General features: G+C 46.2%; 1 protein-coding gene and 1 long non-coding RNA gene across 2 annotated transcripts in view; both read left to right on the top strand.

Moving 5' to 3' along the window:
* Positions 1-9,438, top strand: part of KATNAL2 (katanin catalytic subunit A1 like 2) — a 53,618-nt gene extending 44,180 nt beyond the window's left edge. Inside the window, exons 13-16 of the mRNA XM_081319271.1 lie at positions 88-198; positions 2,680-2,842; positions 3,787-3,889; positions 8,949-9,438. Coding sequence (XP_081175397.1) covers positions 88-198; positions 2,680-2,842; positions 3,787-3,889; positions 8,949-9,088 — 517 coding nt within the window. The 3' untranslated portion in view covers positions 9,089-9,438. The remainder of the gene's footprint in view (positions 1-87; positions 199-2,679; positions 2,843-3,786; positions 3,890-8,948) is intronic.
* LOC308663138 overlaps positions 1-16,486 on the top strand; it is an 861,733-nt gene that overhangs the window by 619,600 nt on the left and 225,647 nt on the right. The gene's annotated exons all lie outside the window — the stretch shown is intronic.

The following is a 16,486-nucleotide window of genomic DNA, read 5'->3' as shown; positions in this document are numbered from 1 at the left end:
GTTGCAAATTGGAATAGCCACGGAACAAATGAAGGACTCTATGCAACGGGGATTTCCCCTTTTTCTCCGTCCCCAATCTCTTGACAGGGGCGAACACGAAGGGAGCCGACGGATGAAAACCGAATTACTGGTGCAGATGGACGGCCTGGCTCGTTCGGATGACCTTGTCTTCGTTTTAGCAGCTTCCAACTTACCCTGGTAAGGAAGCCGGGGAATCTGTTTTGAATACATCTGCATGAGCCTCTAAACACAGATAAAGATTTTACTTACTCAGAGGAGTAAAAGCCATGATATTTGGCTAAAGCCTTCGAAGATTAATTGGGAGCTTTGGGCATCTTTTGTTACTATTATCGTGATGACTGATGTTTTTTTTTTTTTTGCTTCTGCTTGGGTTCTGGCTGTCTCCAGCGCAAAGTAGGTAATCCTCCAGAAGATCAGCAGATGCCAGAGCGAGCCAGCTGCTAGTATTTAAAAAGCAACTTGATGGCCAAGTTATTTACTATAGCTAAGCTAAAGGAGGATTCTCAGCGGAGAAACTCGTAAGGTGCTTAAATCATCCGGCGCTCGGGAAAAATTATGTTCTCTAAAAATAGGGAGCGTTGGCTTTTATTGCAATTAGGAGTGCTAAAGTTTCAGGATGAAAATCCCTCCTTTTTTTTCTTTTTTCTTTTTTTGTAATACGGAGATCCAGTCGGGGTCAAAATGGGCTGCAATTAAAAAAAGAAAGTGTTTTTTGTACAAAAGTAACCAAGTAAAACGAAATCCTTGTTTTGGAGGATCATGGTGCAACACACTTTACATGCAGTGGGCTATATTATTCCTCAGATGTGTGTGAATTGACAGAAATTGGTATTGGTTTTCCCCCCCCCACACACACACACAGAGATCTGTGTGAATTGAGAGAAAATTGTATTGGTTCCCCACCCTACCCCACACACCCCCACACACAAAGATCTGTGTGAATTGAGAGAAATGTGTGTGATTGGTATAATGACTTTGTCTGCGGAAAATGAAGTTAAGCTGATTCTCGCGATGTCATTTGTGCGGTGATAGAAATTGCTCCTTCGCTATCCAGTAGTCAGTCTTGAATAAATAATGTTTTCCTAGCCTCCTCCTTAATTCGCCCATTAAATCAAAGTTTTACGATCAGGTTAAGCGGTGGACGGGCTGTGAATTGGAAGAGTGGACTTCTCTTGTTCCTCTTTTTGTGGGGTTAGAATAGAATAGAGCTGGAAGGGACCTTGGAGGTCTTCTAGTCCAGCCCCCCGCTCAAGCAGGAGAACCTATACCATTTCAGACAAGTGACTGTCCGGTCTCTTCTTAAAAATCCTCCAGGGATGGAGCGCCCACGACTTCTGGTGGCAGGCTGTTCCACTGGTTAATTGTCCTCCCTGTTAGGAAGTTTCTCCTCAATTCCAGGTTGCTTCTCTCTTTGGTCAGTTTCCATCCATGGTTTCTCGTCCTGCCCTCTGGTGGTATAGATTAGAAAAAACGTTGGCCTCCTTCTTCTTGCTGGCAGCCTCTCACCATCTCCATTTAACCTCTGGAGGGTGGCCATCACAGTGACCTGATGTATAAAGATAACGGCCACTTTTACATGGCATCTTGTACGGGCGGCCCTCGAATGTACGAGAATTGAGCCCAACGTTTCTGTTGGTAAGTGAGATGTGCATTAAGTGACTTTGGCTCCACTTTACCACCTTTCCTTGCCACAGTGGTTAAGTTAATCACAGTTAGCAACTCAGTTGTTAAGTGGTACCGGGCCGCGGCAGGCCAGCAACCGGTCTACACAAACAAGCAAAACCCCCATCTGTGGGATGCAGGCAGCAGACAAAACCACGCACACTCCGCTCTGCGGAAAAAAAACAAAACTTCTCTCCGCTGCTGAACCGGTCCCTGGTTCCCCAAAAGTTGGGGGCCTCTTTCCTAAGGAATCTTTTTACCACTTGCACTTACTCGCTAACGGAACAATGTCCAAGGATCTTGTTATGTATTAAGCTTTATTGCAACACCTAAAGCTGTGTATAAGAGTCACCACCAGGAGGCGTTGAACTGTAACTGTTTTGGCGGGAAGCATTTTGGCGGGAAACAGAGGTTCCCCAAAAGTTGGGGGCCTCTTTCCTAAGGAATCTTTTTACCACTTGCACTTACTCGCTAACGGAACAATGTCCAAGGATCTTGTTATGTATTAAGCTTTATTGCAACACCTAAAGCTGTGTATAAGAGTCACCACCAGGAGGCGTTGAACTGTAACTGTTTTGGCGGGAAGCATTTTGGCGGGAAACAGAGGTTCCCCAAAAGTTGGGGGCCTCTTTCCTAAGGAATCTTTTTACCACTTGCACTTACTCGCTAACGGAACAATGTCCAAGGATCTTTTTATGTATTAAGTTTTATTGCAACACCTAAAGCTGTGTATAAGAGTCACCACCAGGAGGCGTTGAACTGTAACTGTTTTGGCGGGAAGCATTTTGGCGGGAAACAGGTTCAAAACAATTGGTTGGTTGAGTACCTGGCCTGGTACTGGCCAGGTATATATAAGAGTGCAGGTAGCCCCTATTCCCCAGTACAGTCACTTCCACCTAATAAAGAGCTGTTATGTTGTACTCATCGTCTCGGCATCCTTCCTGCTCTCCAGAACCCACTGCACAACAGATCTGCCCTCCTTATTCCTTCTCCTAGGGAACTGGATTACGCCATGCTGCGCCGGCTGGAGAAGAGGATTCTAGTTGACCTCCCAAATCCAGAGGCGCGGCAAGCCATGATCCGGCATTGGCTTCCCCCGGTGAGCAACAGTGGAGGAGTGGAGCTGAGGACGGAGCTGGATTACAGTTTGCTGAGTCAGGTGAGGAAGAAGCCCACCCAGGTTATCCGGTGTTCTTACGAATGACCTTGGTGGAGGAGTCAAGGAATCTACAGAGCAGTGTTTCTCAGCTTTGGCCAATTTAAGAGGTCTGGGCTTCAACTCCCAGAATTCCTTAGCCAGCCAGGTTTAGCTGGCTGGAGAATTCTGGGTGTTGAAGTTCCCATATCTTTCTCTGTAGCTCTATCTGTTTCTCTCTCATCTTCTCATCTTTCTCACCTTCTCATCTTTCCTGTTATATTCTCCCACTGGTATATTATGATTTATCACGATGCTTATATTTTATGATTTAGGATTCTCTCTTACGATTTAGGATTCTATGACTTATCATTTTGTTGTTTGTACGTATGTGGAGAGCTTATGTGTGTCCAGTCACACTTGGCCAATAAATAATTCTATTCTATTCTATTCTATTCTATTCTATTCTATTCTATTCTATTCTATTCTATTCTATTCTATTCTATTCTATTCTATTCTATTCTATTCTATTCTATTCTATTCTATTCTATTCTATTCTATTCTATTCTATTCTATTCTATTCTATTCTACATTTTCTATTCTATTCCATTCCACATTTTCTATTCCATTCCATTGCATTGCATTCCTGTCCATATTTTCTATTCTATTCTATTCTATTCTATTCTATTCTATTCTATTCTATTCTATTCTATTCTATTCTATTCTATTCTATTCTATTCTATTCTATTCTATTCTATTCTATTCTATTCTATTCCATTCCATTCCATTCCATTCCATTCCACTCCACTCCACTCCACTCCACTCCATTCCATATATTCTATTCTGTCCACAAGTCATCAAAGGGCCAAGTGTGAAGACCCCTGATCTAAATCCTAGCTTGGCAACTACTGACAATGGAAAACCTTTGCAGATATAAGCACATCTTTCTGTGTCTCTTTGTGCCCTAGGAGATGGAAGGCTATTCGGGATCCGACGTTAAGCTGGTTTGCAAAGAGGCAGCCATGCGTCCTGTGAGAAAAATCTTCAGCGCTCTGGAAAGTCATCAGCCAGGTACCGCAAAAGCCCTCTTGAGCCTTTGAGCTGAACAGGTGCTCAATATGAAGCAAGCAGTGATGTCTGTTCTGTCCCAGCCTACAGGAGTCCTTATTCTGCTCACAAGGAGAGACCCCTCTTCCAAGAAACAGGCAGGAACCGCAGGAAAAAACAAACCAACCCCTTTTATTATTCACAGACCTGAGTCCATGTCCAAGGCAAACACACAGTCCACAGAAACTCCATCCTCAACACGAACGGTTGCCCTCAGCAACCAGCACCTCCCACACCTCCCCCTGTGTACGGTCACTCATGCGCTCGTGACCTCTCGCCTTGACTACTGTAATGCTCTCTACATGGGGCTTCCCTTGAAGACCACTCGGAGGCTCCAACTGGTACAGAATGCGGCCGCGAGAGTTGTCTTGGGAGTTTCCCGGTACTCCCATGTTACACCTTTGCTCCGCGAGCTGCATTGGTTACCAGTTGTCTTCCGGGTGAGGTTCAAGGTCTTGGTTATGATCTTTAAGTCCTTACATGGCATGGGTCCGGGTTACCTCAGGGACCACCTGCTGCCGGCGTCAACTCCCCTCCGCCCTGTGCGTTCCCACAGAGAGGGCCTCCTCAGGGTGCCTCCGGTCAGGGAATGCCGACTGGTGGCCCCCAGGGGGAGGGCCTTCTCTGTGGGCGCTCCGGCATTATGGAATCAACTGCCGGTGGAGCTCCGGATGTCATCAGACCTCCGAACCTTCCGTCGCGGCCTGAAGACCCACTTATTTGAATTAGCTGGTCTGGCCTGATGGGGGAATATGGGTTTTAAATTGTTGTTCTTAGTATTGTATTATTGTTTTTTTAACTGGGCATTGGTTTAATCTTTTTTAACTTTTGTATTGTTATTTATATATGCCCTGTGAACCGCCCTGAGTCCCTAGGGAGAAGGGCGGTATACAAATTAAATAAAACCTAAACCTAAAACCTAAACCTAAACCTTCCCTTTTATAATTCAGCCAAGGCGTGGCTTCCTAATGCCTTCTCCTCTACCTTTGGAGCCGCCCCATTGCGTTCCTCTGTCCTACTCGCTTCTCTTGCCGGCACTCTCGTGCATCCTGGATATTTCTCAGCTGTTCTTTATCGCTGTCCAACTCGGACTCCCAGCACAGCTGTGTCTCAGCATGAGCGTGAGTAGAGGGGCCAGGCTCCTCGTCCAACTGTAAGTCTTGGAGTTCCTCAGAGCCTTCCTCTGACTCTGATGTTACTCCGAGCCCCTCCTCCTCCTCCTCTGATTCAACAGACTCAGCTGCTGGATCCACGGGCTGGTGAGGAATCACAACAATATCCTAGCTCAGGGTTCTTCAAACTTGGCCACTTTAAGACTTGTGGACTTCAACTCCCAGAATTCCACGTTGGAAGACCCCTGTCCTAGCTTGAGTTAGCTTAGCAAGAGTAAATGTTCAATGATAAATCTGTACCAGCAGGTGGCGGCATTTTGTTTATTTCCACTTAGGTTTACAGGTGAAACTCAAAAAATTAGAATATCATGCAAAAGTTCATTTATTTCAGTAATGCAACTTAAAAGGGGAAACTAATATATGAGATAGACTCATTACATGCAAAGCAAGATAGTTCAAGCCGTGATTTGTCATAATTTGTCATAATTGTGATGATTATGGCTTACAGCTCATGAAAACCCCAAATCCACAATCTCAGAAAATTAGAATATTACATGCAATCAATAAAACAAGGAGTGTACATAGAACAATAGCGGACCTCTGAAAAGTATAAGCATGCATATGTACTCAGTACTTGGTTTGGGCCCCTTTTGCAGCAATTACTGCCTCAATGCGGCGTGGCATGGAAGCTATCAGCCTGTGGCACTGCTGAGGTGTTATGGAAGACCAGGATGCTTCAATAGCGGCCTTCAGCTCTTCTGCATTGTTTGGTCTCATGTCTCTCATCTTTCTCTTGGCAATGCCCCATAGATTCTCTATGGGGTTCAGGTCAGGCGACTTTGCTGGCCAATCAAGCACAGTAATCCCACGGTCATTGAACCAGGTTTTGGTGCTTTTGGCAGTGTGGGCAGGTGCCAAATCCTGCTGGAAAATGAAGTCAGCATCCCCATAAAGCTCGTCTGTGGAAGGAAGCATGAAGTGCTCCAAAATCTCCTGGTAGACGGCTGCGTTGACCCTGGACTTAATGAAGCACAGTGGACCAACACCAGCAGATGTCATGGCTCCCCAAATCAACACAGACTGTGGAAACTTCACACTGGACTTCAAGCATCTTGCAGTGTGTGCCTCTCCATTCTTCCTCCAGACTCTGGGTCCTTGGTTTCCAAATGAGATGCAAAAGTTGCTCTCATCAGAAAAGAGGACTTTGGACCACTGAGCAACAGACCAGGTCTGTTGTTCTTTAGCCCAGGTAAGACGCTTCTGACGTTGTTTGTTGTTCAGGAGCGGCTTGACAAGAGGAATACGACATTTGAAGCCCACGACCAGGATCCGTCTGTGTGTGGTGGCTCTTGATGCACTGACTCCAGCCTCAGTCCACTCCTTGTGAAAGTCCCCAACACTTTTGAATGGCCTTTTCCTGACAATCCTCTCCAGGCTGCGGTCATCCCTGCTGCTTGTGCACCTTTTTCTTCCACACTTTTCCCTTCCACATAACTTTCTATTAATGTGCTTTGACACAGCACTTTGGGAACATCCAACTTCTTTTGCAATTACCTTTTGAGGCTTTCCCTCCTTATGGAGGGTGTCAATGATGGTTTTCTGCACAACTGTCAGATCAGCAGTCTTCTCCATGATTGTGATTCCTACTGAACCAGACTGAGAGACCATTTAAAGGCTCAGGAAACCTTTGCAGGTGTTATGGCTTAATTAGCTGATTAGAGTGGGACACTTTGAGCCTAGAATATTGCACCTTTTCATAATATTCTAATTTACTGAGATTGTGGATTTGGGGTTTTCATGAGCTGTAAGCCATAATCATCACAATTATGACAAATCACGGCTTGAACTATCTTGCTTTGCATGTAATGAGTCTGTCTCATCTATTAGTTTCGCCTTTTAAGTTGCATTACTGAAATAAATGAACTTTTGCACGATATTCTAATTTTCCGAGTTTTACCTGTATTTAGGATTTGGGAACTCGCTTCCCATTTAGTCACTGATACAAAACTAGCAGCCTTTCTTCGATCATGGAAACCTGCTCGCCAGAAAGAACCTTTGCAAGTCTTCCACCCCAACCCTTAGTCGGGTGTTCTGGCATGGTTGGGCTGCAGCTCCCTAATACTTGCAATGGGGAGCACAGATCAGAAGGCACAAGCTTGGGGAATGAGATAGAAATAAAATGATGTCCACCCAGAGTGAGAATAAACTACCATAACAGGGCAAATGGAGGAACCAGAAAAAGGCTCAAGGTATGAAGGTGTCGTTCGGAGGCATCCCTTCTAGGACCTCATCAGTTTTGGGGTTATGTGCCATTCAATATGGTCTTCTCTTAATGAAAAGGACGAGGGGGGACAGGATAGCAGCCTTCCAGTATCTCAGGGGCTGCCCCAAAGAAGAGGCAGTCAAGCTATTCTGCAAAGCGCCCGAAGGCAGGAGAAGAAGCAACGGGTGGAAACTCATCAAGGAGAGAAGCAACCTGGAACTAAGGAGGAACTTTTCTGACAGTTAGAACAATTAACCAGTGGAACAACCTGCCTCCAGAAGCTGTGAATGCTCCAACAGTGGAGGTTTTTAAGAAGAGACTGGCTGTTGTGATTCAGGGTCAGCCTGTGGGTTCGGCAGTTGGGTCGGACGACTCAGAGGAGGAGGAGGGGGGTGTTGAAGACCTTGCTGAGGGGGTTGAAGATCTTGCTGATGATAGCCCTCAGGCAGGCCCCTCCCACTTGGTCACCATGGAGACCCAGCTGTGTGAGCCTGACAGTGTGGATGAAGATGACCCACAGCTGGCCCTGTTCAAGGACGCCCGACGCAGGAGGCAGTCAAGTAGGAGTAAACAGAGGAAGGCTGTGGGGCTTCTCGGAAGGAGGCAGAGAGAAGCCACGCCCTGAACTCTATATAAGGGGAATGTGTGGGGAGGGCTGGTTTGCTGAAAGCAACCGTTTGGATAGTGTTTCAAAGCTCCTGTATCTTGGTACGTGTCTTGTTTGTTTTTGTAGTAATAAATTTGGCAGACGTCATTCCAGCCTCTTGCCGTTTGTAAAGGGGTTGCCTTTTCTGCAGGGCCGGTAGCAGGCTGGTACAGAACACTGGCCAGCCACTTGTCTGAAATGGTATAGGGTAGTGATGGTGAACCTTTTAGAGACAGAGTCCAACTCAAAACACTCTTATGTATCGTTGGGTGCTGGGTAGGCGTGGCCCATTGGGTGGACGTAGCTGCAGTGGTAACGGCAGACCCGGTGGGACTAAAAAGTTCAATCAATCCCAACTTTGCCAGATCTTTCCCCCCCCCTCGAGAAGTTGAAATTGATTGATTGATTGATTGAACCTTTTTTTAAAAGCGAAAAGGTTTTATAAAACCCAGCCGAAGGTCTCGGACTGGGGTTACGGTGTGTGTGCCCACAGAGAGGGCTCTGCGTGCCACCTGTGGCACACGTGCCATTCGTTCGCCACCACGAGCATAGGGTTTCCTGCCTGAGCAGGGGGTTGGACTAGATGACCTCCAAGGTTATTCTATTCTATTCTATTCTATTCTATTCTATTCTATTCTATTCTATTCTATTCTATTCTATTCTATTCTATTCTATTCTTCTATTCTATTCTATTCTATTCTATTCTATTCTATTCTATTCTATTCTATTCTATTCTATTCTATTCTATTATTCTGTTCTATTCTATTCTATTCTATTCTATTCTATTCTATTCTATTCTATTCTATTCTATTCTATTCTATTATTTTGTTCTATTCCATTCCATTCCATATTTTTTAATTCTATTTTGTTTTATCCCATTCCACTCCATTCCACATTTTCTATTCCATTCCATTCTTATTGAGATTTGAGTAGTTCCTTGACCACTGGTGGACCAACTTTGGAGGACATTTAAATTTCTAATTGGAGATCTTCTTTCCTCAGACAGTGGAAACTTCCCGGTGATCCACTTGGACACAGTCACGACTGAAGACTTCCTGGACGTCATCTCTCACACCAAGCCCTCAGCCAGGAACTTAAGCCAAAGATACGTTGACTGGCAAAGAGAATTTGAGTCGGTGTGAATCCGAGTTTAAGATCCGAAACAGTCATCCACGTTTCCAGCTTCTTCCCCGCCCCTCGCCCCCCGCCGCCCAAGAAATTTCTAAGAATTTATTTTTTTAACACGAGGAGAAAGTCGTCTCTTTCCAAGCTGGGTCCTGAGTTTTGACGATGGAGAAGAGGCTGCAAATTTCTCTTTGGAGAAGCCCGGTTATACCCTTTCAGCCGCTAGCCTTAAAATTCTTACACGGGATGGAAAACCACGTTGGCACTTTTGCAACACTTTTTAATTTTTATCAACGTAAAAATGGCTGGCGGCTTTTCTTCTTGCGTGCCCCAGGAGCCCTCTGGCCTCTGTTCTGCGGACTTAATATTTGCTGCTCTTAATTTTCTTCCTCGCCGGGACAGGCGGTAGGAAGCGACCAAAGTGGGCCATTAAACGGGTCTCCCCAGGCATCCTTGTAGTAAGTGAGTTGATTTTGAGAAAGGCCAGCCTCCGCAAAGAATAAACCAATTTGGGAGTCTGGGAGACGTCTTTCAGAGGCTTCCTTACAAGGACCTTTCAGTCATCTGGGGACTGAAAAGAGACTCTTTTGAGATTTTTCGGCAAGACACATGGAAAACGTAGCAGGTTTCGTGCAATACACCTGGTGAATCTCCAGATTTCAACAGGGTAGGAAGCATATATCTTGTCCTACAATGTCTTCTACCCAGTGCTTTTTTTGTAAAAGAAAAAGGTGCCGGAACTCACACATGTCATACAACCCACCTTACCTACCCTACAAGGTTCCATCCAAAAAAGATGCCGGAACTCCGTTCTCAGCGTTCTATGAGAAAAAAAGCCCTGCTTCTACCCCTATTTCCTGCGTGCTTTTGGGAGGAACTACACTACATTACATACTAGGGACGCGGTGGCTCAGTGGGTTAGGACGCTGAGCTTGTCGATCAGAAGGTCGGCAGTTTGGCGGGTCGAATCCCGAGTGCCGCGTAACAGAGTGAGCGCCTGTTACTCGTCCCAGCTTCTGCCAACCTAGCATTTCGAAAGCACGTAAAAACGCAAGTAGAAAAATAGGGACCACTCCGGTGGGAAGGTAACAGCGTTCCGTGCGCCTTTGGCGTCTAGTCATGCCGGCCACATGACCACGGAGACGTCCTCGGACAAGCGCTGGCTCTTCGGCTTTGAAACGGAGATGAGCCCACTTTGGTCGCCCCTAGAGTCGGAAACGACTAGCATGCGTGTGCGGGGGAACCTTTACCTTTTACCTATGACAGGTAATATTTGACTTAACAACCATTCGTTTTGTGACGATTCAAAGCTGCAACGGCGCTGAGACATGCGACTTCACGACCGTTTTTCACACCACCGTTGCATGATCTTCCCCATGATCGCGCGATCAAAATTTCGGACGATGGGCAACTGAGTTCCTGTTTACGACAGTCGCAGCGTCCCCCGTGTGTGTGTGTATGTGTGTGTGGGGAATGTTACACGATCCCCTTTTGCGACCTTCTGACAAATGAACTCCAAAGGGGAAGCTGGATTTGCACAACAAGTTGTGTCACTGAACGGCTGTGGCGAGAAAGGGGCTCAAATGGGGTGAATCTCACTCAAGAACGGTCCCGCTTAGCAACGGAAATATTGGGTCCTAAGTCAAGGGCTACCTGCACCAAGGTCGTAAATCTGTGTCCATGGAAAAGGTGGGGGGCAATCTGCAGGCTGCCGCCTTTCGGCAAGATACACAGCCACAACTAACAACAGAATCAGATTGTCTTAATACAGGGGTCTTCAAACTTGGCCACTTTAAGACTTGTGGACTTCAGCTTCCAGAATTCCTCAGGGCTGGCTGAGAAATTCTAGGAGTTGAAATCCACAAATCTTAAAAGTGGCCAAGTTTGAAGGGCCCTGTATTAAGACTTCTTCAAGATACTTACAGGTTGTAAGATACTTCTTCAAGAGGTGCGTGAAGTGAAGCTTTCCTTCTCAAAAAGAAGGGGGGGAAAAGTCATTGGTCTCCTAAAACTTTGCACTTCTGAGCCTCTTCTGGAGTTTTGAATCCAACCCCATGTGATCCTTTTTCTGGCCTGCACAGGAAGGCTTTATGACCACAGTCGACCCTAAAAATTATGCCTGCTAGGTGAGACATTCGTTAAGTGAGTTTTGCCCCATGTTACGATTTATTTTTCTTGCCACTGTCGTCGTGAATCGCTGCAGTTGTTAAGTGAGGAACCTGGTGAATCCGGATTTCCCCCCGCTGACTTTGCTTGACAGAAGGTCACAAAAAAGGGGGAATCACACGGTCCTGGGACACTACAACCCTGTCATAAATAAGAGCCGGTCGCCAAGCGTATGAATTTTGATCCCATGAGCGTGATGAACGCTGCAATAGTTGTGTGAAAAACGGTTGCATGTCACTTTTTTCAGTGGTGCTATAACTTTGAACAGTCATTAAATGAATTATTGTAAGTTGAGGACTAAGGGACGCGGTGGCTCAGTGGGTTAGGACGCTGAGCTTGTCGATCAGAAGGTCGGCAGTTTGGCGGGTCGAATCCCGAGTGCCGCGTAACAGAGTGAGCGCCTGTTACTCGTCCCAGCTTCTGCCAACCTAGCAGTTCGAAAGCACGTAAAAATGCAAGTAGAAAAATAGGGACCACTACGGTGGGAAGGTAACAGCGTTCCGTGCGCCTTTGGCGTCTAGTCATGCTGGCCACATGACCACGGAGACGTCCTCGGACAAGCGCTGGCTCTTCGGCTTTGAAACGGAGATGAGCACCGGCCCCTAGAGTCCGAAACGACTAGCATGCATGTGCGGGGGAACCTTTTAAGTCGAGGACTACCTGTGTAGCCCAGTTTCCAAGGCCAAAGAGTAGTGTGCAGTGTGCATGTCCTTTTCCCTTCCCCCCCACATTAAAAAGTTCTTCAGGTTATGCCCAAAACACCTGTCGACAGCCCCTTGAAGCAACTGGATTTTCCCAGGCCTTGTGCAATCCTGGGATAAAGAGAGAACATGTCACAGACAGGTGGTATGCAGGCGTGCTCAAGCCTGTGCCAAGGTCCATTTCTGAGACTGAATCCCAAATGCCATACCATCTAATGCAGGGGTCCCCAACCCCCAGGTCTGTGGATCGGTGCCGGGCCGCAGCATGCCAGCAACCGGTCTGCACAAACAAGCAAAGCCCCATCCGTGGGACGTAGGTAGCACACAAAACCACATGGAAAAACCTCTCTCCGCGGAACTGGTTCCTGGTGCCCCAAAGGTTGGGGACCTTTGGTTTAGAGTCTTTTGCTTGAGCAGGGATGTGGGCTAGTACAAGGGTCCCCAACCCCCAATCTGTGGACTGGCACAGGTTCGCAGCATGCCACAAACTGGGCCGCACAAACAAGCAAAGCCCCATCCGCGGGATGCAGACAGCACACAAAAGCACGCACCCTCCGGTCCGTGGAAAAACCTCTCTCCACGGAACCAGTGGTCCCTGGTGCCCAAAAGGTTGGGGACCTCTGATCTAATGAATCTACCTGAGCTTTGCAGCCTCTTAAACCGCTCAGATATCCCTATACGTGTCCCTTTGCCATTAGCATTTAGCACGACTGGTTAATTCGCTCACCTTCTCTTGTTGAATTGATGCTGCTTCTAGGCGTTCTCTTATTCGTCGATTTAATTTAATTTCGGCTGGATGAGAGCTTCCTTATAAGGATAGAGTATCATACCCACGGTTAGTCGTGTTTCCCCAAAAATAAGACCAGGGGTGTGTGTATATATTTTGGGGGAATCTCTTACTTAAAGCACCTGGGCATGGCCTGCACCTGGGGCAGAGACGCAGAGCTTCGAAGCGGAGTGGCGATTGGGCCAACCTCGGAGTGTGGGGGTGGACCAACTAAAGGTATGAGAGAGTTGGGGGTTGCACGTACCCTTCCCGTGCCAGGCACTTCTTCCTCCAAGCATTTCTTTGCTAAGCTGCTTTTCAGCTCCGTCGTGTTTCTCCGCCGCCGCGTGCGGGGAAACAAAAGAAGTTTGTGGGACTAAACAAAAAAAATGTTCAACTTCTCGTGAAAAAAAAAAAGATCTCCCGAAGTTGGAAAGTCTGATGGAAATTTTTTTTTTTTAGTCCGACAAACCTCTTTTGTTTTCCCGCATGCAGCGACGGAGAAACGCAGCAGAGAAACGCAACGGAGAAATGCGACGGAGAAACGAGGGCACCTGGGCGGTGGTTAGGCAAGCTCTCCAGCGGAGAAAGCCACTGGCTTTCATGTCACTTCATTTCTGACGTGTGTTCCTAATCTAAGCTCACTTAACCGCAGCCCATAATGCTAAAATTTCTCCTATCCACCTCGAGAATGCTTATTAAGAAATCTGTTCTTTCAGTAAAACCAACATTATGATTGCGGTTTAATAGTTTTATACTCAGGAGGCCCAAAAAGCAATCGTAAAGGGCTTATATACCACGTTCAAATGGACAAGAAAAGCTATTTACTGTTTTTTTTTATAAGATAAGACATTTTGGGGGGTGTTACTGCAGTAAATGCAGACTGGATGGGGCTCATTTCAGATTGCAATCTCGTATAAGAGCTGTATTAGCAAAAAACCCTAAAAGCAAAAAATATACACCTCTGGTTTCCAAAATATGCCCCCTCCATGTTGTAAATGTGATAAGGGACGAATCCCTCCCCAGTGGAAATTAGCAACAGAAAATTAATAGGGACTGATCAAGTCTCTCTTTAGACATTCTTAGCCTACAAGCTAGTCAGAAACTACTCCTTTTACTAGGACTAGTTAAAACAGCTGCAGAATCCAAGCAGTCGTTGACTTTTTTTTACTTGCCGTCTCAAAAACAACCCTGGATCCATCCTTATTGAAGATTGGCAGAACATAAGCCAAGTATATGGTAATGGTAGCCCAGACTGGTTTGGAAGCATCCCTGCTTCAGACAGGAAGACGGTGCAGAGAGTGGTGAGGACAGCAGAAAAGATCATTGGCAGTTCCCTCCCTCCCATCCAGGACACAGCACAGAAGCGTTGCTTGAGCAGGGTCCGTAAGATTGTCTGGGACGCTACACACCATCTCCACGACCTGTTTTCCTTGTCCCCTTCTGGGGGGAGGGGGCTCCATGGTATCCGACGCAGAACAGATTCAGTCAGAGTTTCGTTCCATACAGCATTAACCTTGTGAACTCTCAAGCTTCCTCCTTCCGTTATGTATTCAAAATGGACGGTGATTGATATTGATATGTTACTTATAGGTAAGGGTGTAGGTCTTATACATATGTTGAATATAGCATGTTTTAAATGTGTGCTATGTACGTGTACACTTTTAAGAGCAAGCAAATAAATTTCATTTTTAACGTGTGCCATTGTGCCCACGGTAATAAAAAAAGGGTTAGCTAATCTAATCTAAATGAAGCATCCACTGATGCAGGTCATATTGGTTTCAATTGGGAAGGAAGGATTTAGGACAAACTTAAGGTATGGAAAAAAAGCTGTTGGGTGTCTTAGTTACCGGAGAAGGAGTTTTTCTTGTTCCTCTGAAAACGCGGCAGGTTGCACACAGGTTGACCAGGAATTAAAAAGGCAAGGAATCCCAGGGGTGGGATTCGGCCGGTTTGCACCAGTTCGGCAGAACCGGGAGCTAATTTTTTCTTCCCCAGGCCCAGAATGGACTTCCGGAAGTGGCATCCACGCAGAGAACCGGCTGTTCACCTATTTGAATCCCACCACTGCTTGCTTGCTTCTTTCTTTCCTTCCTTCCTTCTTCCCCTTCCATCCACCTGTCTTCCTTCCTTCCTTCCTTTCCCCCCCCCTTCCTTCTTTTCTCCCTCCCTCCCTCCCTTCCTGTGGTGGGATTCAGCCGGTTTGCACCACTCTGGCAGAAACGGTAGCTAATTTTTTCTTGCCCAGGCCCAGAACGGACTAACGGAAGCGGCATCCACACAGAGAACCAGTTGTTCGTGCATTTGAATCCCACCACTGAGCCTGGCCCACAAATTCAGCTCTTCTGAATTTGTACCGTTACCGTAGCTGCACACTTGCCAATCCGGTTTTATGGATTAAGAATGCGGGAGGTGAAGGAATAGCTCTTTCTCGTACAGGCAGTCCTTGACTTAGGTGCAGAATTTCCGCTGCGTGTCATGCAGCGTCGTAAGTCAAGACACTCACCTGACCAGGCTGAATTTTATGTAATTTTGGGGAGCAATCGTTAAAGTGAAAGCTGCCTTTGTTACGCGAAAACCTTGTCTGCAGTGGGAGGTTGTTTTTTTTTTTTTTGCTGAGGACTGGAAGCAAGTTATCCGGAAAAATAAAAATAAAAGCAAAACCCACTCAGGGACCTGGCAAAATCAGCAAGACGGTGTCAACCTCTCTACTCCTCCTTTTAGATTCTGAAATAATCTCTTTTAAAATGCGGTTCTCGCCTACTAGTCATTCGAAGCCAGGCGGAACTTTTATCTCTGCGTTTCTGAACTTATCTGTACCAAAAAAACCAACACAACTCGCTGGCTTGGGTGGGACATCTTCATTAAAGCAGCCCACTTGGGAAAATGCCAGCTGTCTTTGCCTAAGGAAGAACCTTTATATATATATAAAAAAAGGTGGCCATTTTCTGCTGCACAAACTGCCCAAATAGTGAGAAACTGACCGGTTAGTGCACCAGTGTGAGCCCACTGTATATATTGGCTGTATTAGCAAGGTCTGGGTGTCAGGCGCACTTTTTCTCCTTTCTACGAAAATGGACAGTCATGCAGTAACAGACCAATTCCACTGGCAATGAGGTGTGCCAATCTAATGTTTATCATTATTATTATTTGTTGTTATATAATAATAATAATAATAATTCCCACCTAAGAGCAGGAGAGAGGTAGCAAGAGAAGAATCCTTGACGTTAGTGTTCCAATATCTCAGGGGTTGCCCCAAAGAAGAGGGAGTCAAGCTATTCTCCAGGACAAGAAGCAACGGAGGGAAACTCATCGAGGAGAGAAGCAACCTAGAACTAAGGAGAAACTTCCTGACAGTGAGAACAATTAACCAGTGGAACAACCTTCCTCCAGAAGCTTTGAATGCTCCAATACTGGAAGTTTTTAAGAAGAGACTGGACAGCCATTTGTCTGAAATGGTATAGGGTTTCCTGCCTGAGCAGGAGGTTGGACTAAATGACCTCCAAGGTCCCTTCCATATTTATTTATTTATTTATTTATTTCCCCTACCTAAGTTCAGGAGAGAGGTAGCAAGAGAAGGATCCTTGGGGCACATATCCTCTGAACGGACATGTGCCCCAAGCCTGCCAACTCAAATCTAGGAACAGCTTGAGGGCAAAAACAATAATTCCTCAGGGTATGCGAGAACAAAATCAAATTAAAAGACAGAGGAAGGAGACCATCAAGCGAGGAAGGATGCTAAAGGAGGATATGGCTGTTTGATCCGACCTCCCTTATTCTAC

The sequence above is a fragment of the Vipera berus genome (assembly GCF_964194415.1).
Source record: "Vipera berus genome assembly, chromosome: 2".
NCBI lineage: Eukaryota > Metazoa > Chordata > Lepidosauria > Squamata > Viperidae > Vipera > Vipera berus.
The sequence above is the reverse complement of the archived record's forward strand: the minus strand, read 5'-3'. Positions and strand labels throughout refer to the sequence as shown.